Source organism: Mustela nigripes, chromosome 4 (assembly GCF_022355385.1).
Source record: "Mustela nigripes isolate SB6536 chromosome 4, MUSNIG.SB6536, whole genome shotgun sequence".
Classification (NCBI taxonomy): domain Eukaryota; kingdom Metazoa; phylum Chordata; class Mammalia; order Carnivora; family Mustelidae; genus Mustela; species Mustela nigripes.
This window is the reverse complement of record NC_081560.1, coordinates 12,148,930-12,159,461: the sequence shown is the minus strand read 5'-3', so window position 1 is coordinate 12,159,461 and position 10,532 is coordinate 12,148,930. Positions and strand designations below refer to the sequence as shown.

Here is a 10,532-nt window from a genome sequence, read left to right as displayed (position 1 = left end):
TGGGAAGAAATTAGTATAGCGTTGCCCGTAGGGGATGGGGATTGACTGGAAGAGAGTACTGGGTCTTTCTGTGCTGATGAAATATTGTACGTCTTATTTGGGGTGTTGGTTACACACAAGTGTACGTTTATCAAACTTCACATTGTACATTGTTGTACATTTAGCATCTGTGCATTTTGCTGTATGTAAATTTTACCTAAACACAAGTAATACTATGAACAAATAGTGAATTTTAGTTAGTCCTTTTTTTGCCTTTTGCAGTGCTGTAGGATGGCAATTTCAAAACCACATTCTCTGTATTCTAGGTGTCAGCAAATGAACAAATATATTAAGCGTAAGTGGAATATATTTCTCATGGTTAGAGAAGGGAGTTACAAATGTGTAAAAAGGAAAACTAAAGTGAACCGTTTATTTTTGGATTGGAACTGGAGGTATCTGTGTGGGGGAGTGGAGAGAGAAATGGGGCAAAACATAAATAATGAGTGAGTGTCAGTAAAGGTAAATGGGAATTCTGGCAACTATAAATTTGAAATTTTATCAAAATATAATTTGATAAATTTGTTAAAAACAAATTTGTTAAAAACAAAGCCATGTAGAGGAGCAAGAGGTAATGAAGACTAGTTCATAGAGAATTTATGCAAAAAGAAAGAAAGCAAAATGCTTTTCTTTCTTTCTTTTTTTTACATTTTTTTTCATTTATTTATTTTCAGCATAACAGTTTCATTATTTTTTCACCACACCCAGTGCTCCATGCAATCCGTGCCCTCTATAATACCCACCACCTGGTACCCCCCCCCCCCCCCCCCCCCCCCCCCCCCCGCCACTTCAAACCGCTCAGATTGTTTTTCAGAGTCCATAGTCTCTCATGATTCACCTCCCCTTCCAATTTACCCCTACCCCCTTCTCTCTAACTCCCGTGTCCTCCATGCTATTTGTTATGCTCAACAAATAAGTGAAACCATATGATAATTGACTCTCTCTGCTTGACTTATTTCACTCAGCATAATCTCTTCCAGTCCCATCCATGTTGCTACAAAAGTTAGGTATTTGTCCTTTCTGATGGAGGCATAATACTCCATAGTGTATATGGACCACATCTTCCTTATCCATTCATCCGTTGAAGGGCATCTTGGTTCTTTCCACAGTTTGGCGACCGTGGCCATTGCTGCTATAAACTTTGGGGTGCAGATGGCCCTTCTTTTCACTCCATCTGTATCTTTGGGGTAAATACCCAGGAGTGCAATGGCAGGGTCATAGGGAAGCTCTATTTTTAATTACTTCAAGGAACTTCTCTAACACTTAAATGTATTTTCTCATTTTTAAAAAATTATAAGTGGCCATGATAATTGGACAAGCATTATGAGACCCAGGAATATAAGAACAGATTTAAGAAACAGGTTTAGAAAACACGTGGAAAGCCAATCATGTTATCCTGGGGTTTATATAGTATTTGGTAAGAGGTGATTTGCCATGGTTTGGTTCATAGCAAAGCACAAATAATCTGTAGTATACAAAGCATTTACACTGAGTACATCACCTCTCTATTTCATTCTTTTTCAAAACAAACTTGAAGAACCCATGCACGTCATTCTTGCCTCGGCCATAGATAGAGCTTTAATTATTTTATTCTACTATGGATGGGTTCATTGACATAAACTGGAGAGACTCTCACTTATGCCTACAGAAGAAACTGGAATAGGTTTCTGAAGGTTTTATGAACAATCAAAGGCATATTCATGAAGAGCCCATTTTGTGCCTGCTCTCAGCATAGATCTGGAGTCCTGGGATCTGCCCTGTGGTCTGCCCTTACCTTTAGGCTGCTCTGAATCCAGAGTAGAATGGTTTCCACAGCTCTCCTTAGCTTTGCATTGCCTGAGATTATGATTGCTGCGTGTATCGAGGGACAGGCTGCTAAGATCCCTACACATATCATTACCCCGATCTTGTTGCGCCACAGCATCAGTAAAGGCACTGAAATGAGGGCCGCACAGAAGGACACCACGTAGAGGCAGAGAAAGGAGATGAGAGATCTGAGTGCTTTGATATGGGCCTCCAGGCTGGGGTCATGGGAGTCCTTAGATTTGGCCTTCATTGTCCTCATGTGCCTCCCCAGAGAGACAATCAGCACCCCAGAAGAAACCAGAAAAAGCAAGAAAGGCGGGATGGACCCCAAGGTGCAGAAGATGAAGGAATAATAGAAATTGAGTTTTGTAATTTGCAAATTGAGTTCTGTATTATTCATGAAGAGCGTAGTTGTGAACCCAAAGCCTGATCTACTAAAAAAATCCCCCAAACAGATGAGAGTGCAGATGGAAGAGAAAACCATGGCACCCAGGAGCATCTGGGGGACCTTCCTGGAGACCCAGCTTGCCAAGCAGAGCAGGATGGTGTGAGAGAAACGGACAATCTTGGAGCAGTAGAGAAGGCTGAGACAGGTGGTGAGCCACAGACCAGCTTGGTTTGTGACCATCCAGAGCATGACGATGATCTGGTAGCTGAGGCTCAGTGGGTCCTTCATGCGCTGGAAGTATATAAGCTGAAGGGCATCCAGGAACAGCAGCCCATGCAGGAAAAGCCGGGTGAGGCTGAGACTCAGAAGGATAAGATCACAGTTGCTCAGTGGCTGCCTCCTCACCACGTCCCAAATATTCACCAAGAAAATGAAGGTATTGGTCAGAATCCCCACTGCAAACTCCAGGGCTGAAAGCAATAGAAATGCACACTTGACTTCATAGGACACAGTTATGACAGGAGTCAGAGTCAACATGATGTCTCTTCTTACTTGGTTAATCTAAGGCTCAACATACCACCCAGCAGAGAAGTGTCAGTGTACATTATAAGCCAGGACCTCTCCTTCACAAGGCATCAGGCTCTTTCCCTGGATCTTTCCCAAAGTGAGGACATAAGAATTTCTGACAGCAAACTTAGAAGAGGGATATATCGCTGTTTTGGAATATCTCTTGGACACACACAAGGGCTCATTGTAAGAGCAGAGGACTGACGGTTCTTTCTTTTGGGTGATGCAGAAGCTTTTAATAAACCTAGGTGTGTCCATACAACATCCTTCTCAGAGGGCTCTGGCACAGCATCAGGGATGCAAACAAGACAGGGTCTCAGTTTTCCAAGTCTGGTTTTGCATGCCCATCTGGACCTGCATGGGAGAAGGGAGCGGGATTTGCTTATGGGTTTGAAGGGAACTGGCAACAGGCAAAACATATCTTCTTAATGAACTAAGGTTTGAAATGGTGCCTCTTTCCATTGACCTGCCTTCTTCTATCACCTCTGAGGCATGACTCTTATCATAGACTTTGTTTTTCATGTGGATGAATGCATAGTTCCTCTCCTGGCATCAGCACACATTAGTTAAGACTGCCGTTGCGAAAGATTTCATTCAAGCATCATCATTATGCCAAGCACTGTGCTGGAATGAGAAGCATTACTGTGAATGAGGCCAGCACCTACCACGAAGGGAGTGGGCAGGGGGTGGTCTGGCCCAGATTATTGCAGAGGCCTTTTAACTGCTCACTCTGCTTTCCACGCCCCACTTCCTTACCCCATTTTCCTACAAAGCAATGGTAGTGATCCTGCTAAAATACAACTAAGATCATGTCATTGCTCTGTTTAGGGCTTTCAGGGCCTCTTATTTCTCTCACCATAAAAGCAAAGTCCTTATGGTGGCCTGTGTATGGGTCCTGCATGCCTAATCATGTCGTCTGCCCCTTCTCAGATGTCGTCCGTGATACCTGCTTCCTCCTTGGTTCCATACCAGCCATATGGGCCTCTTTCATGTTCTGTGAACTTCCCACGCATGGTCCCACCTCAGAGCTGCTCTGCTTGCCTTTCCCATTGCCCAAATTGCTTTACCCACACATACCCAGGTGTCTCACTTTCTTCTCCAAAGTCACCTTATCAGAGGGACCTTCCTGATCATGCTAAGAATGGCACCCCATATCCACATCTCAGATGCTAGTGAGCACGGTTACCCCATTCTGTGTTCCTGCCTGACCAGAGCATGACGATGATCTAGTATAAGGGATTATATCCTAAACATGACATACTCTAATATACTAGGCTGTAATTTTGAAGTCTAGCTCTCTCTTAAACAGTTCCGAATATCTGATGTGCTTGGGCTTTCTGGCATCTCTAATTCTCCTTCATCTCTAAAGGAGTTTGAGCTGATTTTACAATCCCTTCTCTAAGCTTTGTAAAAATTCAGGCTAGCTACTCAATGGAGATTTGGAAAGCCTATCATTTAGAGACCAGATGTTGTTTTATAACATTTCTGCCTGATCTGGTGCTTTTTCCCCCCACTCTTAAAAATGTTTAAACTTTTCCAGTTTTGGGGCGCCTGGGTGGCTCAGTTGGTTGGGCAACTGCCTTCAGCTCAGGGCATGATTCTGTAGTCCCGGGATCGAGTCCCACATCGGGCTCCTAGCTCTGCCAGGAGTCTGCTTCTCCCTCTGAACTTCTCCCTCTCATGCCCACTCTCTCTCTCTCTCTCTCTCAAATAAATAAAATCTTAAAAAAAACCAAAAAAACAACTTTTCCAGTTTTTTTATTGTTGTCCTTCATGCTTCATCCAGCCACTCACTCATTCTGTGGGGTGAACGATGGGGAAAAGGAAAAGAGAAGTTGAGTGGTTGGTTTGCAATCTGTCATATGGTAACATTTCCTCTAAGACGTGGAGCTTTCCACCTCTGCACCTCTGCTTGCTCAGCCTCCTGCCTCATTGGCCATTTTCGCTAATGTTTCACAGTCTTGCTTTGGGCAGTATGCCCAGGGAGCGAGTTCTCAGTTCCCTAAAGCACCTAGAGGAAGGGTGCTCTGCGTTGAGAGTCTCTGGAATCAGGAGCCTTTGGAACCAGGGTCTCTTGGGTTGAGGCCTGGCTCTGCCACTTCTCTGTGTGACCTTGGCAAATGATTGAATCTTCTATATTTATCCCATATGAAATGGAGATGACCATCAAAATAACTCTTACCTCGGAGGATTGGGAAGCTTACCCGAACTGACACATACAGCATGATCGGTGTTGTGCTTGGTGCATGACATCTGAATGTGAATTATAGGACCACTGCATTATCTTAGCACTCTCTCTTCTAGATATGTAGCCAATGGAAATGAAGCCAGTACCTCGAGGAGGTATCTGCGCTCCCATGATCATGGCAGCATTATTCCCAATAGCTGAGATACGGAGACAACCCAAGCCTTTGTCACGGATGAATGGATAAAGAAATTGTGACATATAGATACAATGGAGTATCATTCAGCCTTAAAAAATGAGATCCTGTCATTTGCAACAATATGGATGAAACTGGAGGACATTATGTGAAGTGAAAGAAACCAGTCACAGCAAGAAAAACACTTCATGATCCCACTTATATACGGAATCTGGAAAGAGTTTGAATTCATGAAAGCTGAGAGTCGAATGGTGGTTATTAGGTGTGTGGTGGAGGGGGTGATGGGGAGATGCTGGTCAGGGGGTAACTTACTCTCAGGAAGTGTGGAGGCTGAGGATAAGTCCCCATGTCTCCAGTGTCCCCGGATAATTGGACAAAGAAATGGGCCCCAACAAACTGGGAAAGTCCTATAATCATTGGTATTTTCCCAAATGTTCAAACCAGTTTAGGACCCAGAATCCTCCTATCATTACTCAATAGCCCCCACCAGAGGGCGCCAGACCACTGTGAGACCTGGAATTCCTGGCCCATTTACCCAGCAGGTTCAGCCCAGTCATTGACTTAATCTCAGGAAAATGTGGCCCCATATTCTACAGAATTGAAACTGTAGATTCCACTCACTACTTTAGAGTAGGATGAGTATCCCTTAAGCTCACAGTTACCCTCTAAAGACCAGAATGCTACTTCCATTTCATTGACAGAGTGGAGTTTCAAGACGGTGAGATAGTTCAGTATCTGCCAGAGGAACTGAAGGGCTAAGTGAGAAGTTGCATTTCTAATTCAAATTCTAATTCTAATATTCTGACTTCATGTTTGATGTTCTTTCCTCTAAGTCTAGCTACGGATCTGTAGACTGGGGTGTAATGGATATCCTTATTTGGGCAAAAGGCCTGGTGACATTCTTTCCAACCGGATTCCTATTTGAATGGGTTTATTTTGGGGAATGGCAGTTGAGTCCTTGTGAACTACCTCAGGGTAGAGGTCGAGGTCGAGGGAGGGATGAACTATCATCCCATTCTCAGGAAAGGTAGAAAAGTCGGATCTGGTGGGTTCGTATCTCAGGAAACCACTATTCTGGCAGGGAAAGAGGTGGAGGGATCTCTGTAGGCTTGGTTAAGAGGACTGAAAGAAAATGTCTGTCTACCCAGGAGGTTAACATAGCGATTAGCAGTGTATAAATATAAGTATAAGTGAAATTCCTCAGAATTTGTTTGAGTAGATCTGGGTTGAGGCCTTCTTTGATTCCTTCCCATAGACTTCCTACATCTTCTTTGCTACAAAATGGTGATTTTGTCCATAACACTATCGTAGCACTTACCATATCGATCAAAATACGTATTGGTTTACAAGTGCGTATCCCCACTTACACTGAGTTACTCAAAAGCAGCGATTATATATTATTCATTCTTTGCTCCTCATGGTATATGACATACAACTAGATTTTTGTTCATTTATTTAGTCATTCGCTTTAAATCCAAGGCAGTGATATGATCCCTTGGGCTTTCTTATGAATGAAGTACATAGGCCCCACTTGAATGTAGATGAATTCACTTCTGGAATTCAAATGTGTTTTCCGTGCTAAAGATTAAAGGCTGTAAGTATCTCATTACCTGCTGGGTAGCCATTTAGGAAAGCACTCATCATAAAGATAGAAAGAATTAGGCAGTGAAATTTGACCTGGTAACAACTGGAGCCACCAGAGCATAGACAGGGTTCTGACAGATACGGTGTTTGTCATTAGATCTTGTTCTCGATCTGGTCCAATGGGCTTCTGTCTGAGTCCAAAGGATATATTAAGTAGCTTCTTTTGGCTGCAAGGAGTGAAGAGTTATTTGGGAGATCTCCAGTAATGCAAGTTTATTATAAGTTAGACGAGATCAGGGAGGTCAGTCTCAGCAGAGAACTTGTGGGAGATGCAAACTCTTGGGCCTCAATTAGAACCATTGAACCAAAATCTTTGAAGGTGGAGCCCAGTGGTTTGTGTTTTGACAAAGCCATTCAAGTGATGCCAATGTACACTAAACATTTTTTTTTTTTTTTGGGCTTTTCTGATCTGGCTCTTTCTTTCTTTTTTTTTAAATTTTTTATTTTTTATAAACATATATTTTTATCCCCAGGGGTACAGGTCTGTGAATCACCAGGTTTACACACTTCACAGCACTCACCAAAGCACATACCCTCCCCAATGTCCATAATCCCACCCCCTTCTCCCAAACCCCCTCCCCCCAGCAACCCTCAGTTTGTTTTGTGAGATTAAGAGTCACTTATGGTTTGTCTCCCTCCCAATCCCATCTTGTTTCATTTATTCTTCTCCTACCCACTTAAGCCCCCATGTTGCATCACCACTTCCTCATATCAGGGAGATCATATGATAGTTGTCTTTCTCTGCTTGACTTATTTCACTAAGCAACTTAGCAAACTCAACACCCAAAGAACAAATAATCCAATCAAGAAATGGGCAGAGGACATGAACAGACATTTCTGCAAAGAAGACATCCAGATGGCCAACAGACACATGAAAAAGTGCTCCATATCACTCGGCATCAGGGAAATACAAATCAAAACCACAATGAGATATCACCTCACACCAGTCAGAATGGCTAAAATAAACAAGTCAGGAAATGACAGATGCTGGCGAGGATGCGAGGAGAAAGGGGAACCCTCCTACACTGTTGGTGGGAATGCAAACTGGTGTAGCCACTCTGGAAAACAGCATGGAGGTTCCTCAAAATGTTGAAAATAGAACTGCCCTATGACCCAGCGATTGCACTATTGGGTATTTACCCTAAAGATACAAATGTAGTGATCCAAAGGGGCACATGCACCCGAATGTTTATAGCAGCAATGTCCACAATAGCCAAACTATGGAAAGAACCTAGATGTCCATCAACAGATGAAGGGATCAAGAAGTTGTGGTATATATACACAATGGAATACTATGCAGCCATCAAAAGAAATGAAATCTTGCCATTTGCGACAACATGGATGGAACTAGAACGTACACTAACATTTAACCCCTGAGATAAAAGGGCATTAGGGATTTCCAGGATCCCAGCAGTAGCAACACCTCAATCTGGGGAATGAACTGAACTCTACTCAGAATCCACATCATCTTAGCAGGAAGACTTAATTGCCATTCACTTGACGGCTCATACATAGTGAGATTCAGACTGTCATTACAAGTATTGGGGCGCCTGGGTGGCTCAGTCGGTTGGGAGGCTGCCTTTGGCTTGGGTCATGATCCTGGTGTCCTGGGATCGAGTCCCACATCGGGCTCCCTGCTGTGCAGGAAGCCCGCTTCTCCCTCTGCCTCTGCCTGCCACTCTGCCTGCCTGTGTGCTCTCTCTTTGACAAATAAGTAAAAATAAAATATTAAAAAAAAGAAGAAGTATTAAGGAGGGGACATATGGCATGGATCACTGGCTGTTATACACAAACAGTGAATCATGGAACACTATATCAAAAATTAATGATGTACTGTGTGTGGCTAACAGAACTTAATAAAAAAAAAATAAAATACACCCCCCCCGAAAAAAGAAGATAAGACTTGTTAATACTTTCAGATGGCACATAGCCAAGAGCTCCCAATCCCAGCTCTGCCAGTCACCCCTATTACATGAGAACAGCAGTAGAATGGGGGTGTAGGGTATATATTGGTTTATTAAAAGCTAGACCAGCACCTGAAGAGTCTGAAGGCAGAGATTTGTATAGTACAAGTTGATTTGGAGCGCACAGTTGACATAGGCAACGTCCGCATATCCAACTTGCTGCTCTGCTCATGGTGGATATTGCTAATTACCTACACTCTTCATTACCAGCAGAACCCCTGTGATATTGGGTTGTCAATACTCCATCTAAAAATAAACTGCATTCCTATCTTTCATATAGATAGGAGCAGCATTTGGAACACACGGAGACGTTATTAAGTAGACTATTTTAGAGACGCTTGTTGCCTTTTTTTCCTTCTGTGCCGGCACGTTAATGTTACAGTTGGAGCTCTGAGCATGAGGGAAAAGCCAAGAGGATTGCAAAGGCCTCACCCTGAATTTTTTGAATACTTAGAGCCACACCAGCAACTACTCTGCTCCAGGTTCTCCTTCCGTGAGAACGGTCATCTCCTTATGGTTTTAAGTCAAAAGGCGTGGGCCACCATTACTCTTGCCCACAAGAAGGGCCCTGGGAATCTATTTTCCTGTCTAAGCACGGAAGTGGAACGGAGGCAAGGGCAGCCCGGCCTCTGTCTAGGTGTGTTTGTCAGAGAGAGGCAGCGAACAGGAAGTGCAAGAGAAGAGATCAAAGGAAGGATGTCTCCACTTCCTGCATTTTAAAGCCCATTTTGTCCACTCTCGATTGCCAAAAGGATGTGGGAAGAGTGGTACTGGTATAGAGAGAGGAAGTTCAAGATTGTCTCACTACAGCTCTTATTTTGGATTCTCTCTCTGTACATTTTACTCTTTCTACTAACTGATCCTGCTGCAAATTCTCTCTGTGTCTCACACTCAGAGAATCTAAGTTGTCTTGTGAACACACAGCAAGCTTCTTCGTAAGAGGCTGGTCGAAATAAGGACTTGCTGTCTTGGGATTAGGGGCTTATCCCTGGTGAAGGCATGGGATCTGGCGACTCAAGGATAAGATCACTTCCTTCAGCAGGGAGCTGTGGAAAGGGATTCCTTTAGAGGGATCTCTGGGCCCCTTCTTAGGCTTCATTTTGTCCACTAAAATGAATTAAGAAAGAGGAGGTTTTCAGTAAAAGCCAGATAGAGCTGTAAGACATTAGATGAGAACCAGTCCTGTTCAGTTTCTCTGACACAATAAAGTAGGACAACAATGGGCAACATGGATGGAACCCATGAGGGTTCATATCCAGCCGAGACAGGGAGATCCTGTGGACATGCTGATTCCCAAAGAGCGGAATGGAGAGGGAAGCACATAGGGAGAGAGGCTGCACCAGAGAGAGGGCAGTGGTGAGAGAGAGAGTCTGTGCATGGCTCTAAGGTATTGTCAGTGCCTTTTTTTTTTAATTTATTTTTTATTTTCAGCATAACAGTATTCATTATTTTTGCACCACACTCAGTGCTCCATGCAATCCGTGCCCTCTATAATACCCACCTCCTGGTACCCCGACTTCCCACCCCCCGCCCCTTCAAAATCCTCAGATTGTTTTTCAGAGTCCATAGTCTCTCATGATTCACCTCCCCTTCCACTTTCCCCCAACTCCCTTCTCTCTAACTCCCATGTCCTCCATGCTATTTGTTATGTTTCCTGTGGCATTCTTTTCACTTGTTTTGTCCTGGGATGGAGGCCAAGGGGGAAGCACATTCACTAGCATCTCATCACAGGTGAAAATTTCTGTA

The 10,532-nt window shown here is 43.6% G+C and overlaps 1 protein-coding gene across 1 annotated transcript; it reads right to left on the bottom strand.

The window, feature by feature from the left end:
* Positions 1-1,762: 1,762 nt before the first annotated feature.
* TAS2R38 (taste 2 receptor member 38) lies at positions 1,763-2,767 on the bottom strand. The gene has a single exon (XM_059395589.1). The coding sequence runs from the start codon at positions 2,765-2,767 to the stop codon at positions 1,763-1,765; it is 1,005 nt and encodes a 334-aa protein (XP_059251572.1).
* Between the last annotated feature and the right edge of the window lie 7,765 nt (positions 2,768-10,532).

Excerpts from the sequence above, each read along its gene's own strand:
- TAS2R38 (XM_059395589.1), bottom strand. The coding sequence starts at position 2,767 with ATGTTGACTCTGACTCCTGTCATAACTGTGTCCTATGAAGTCAAGTGT.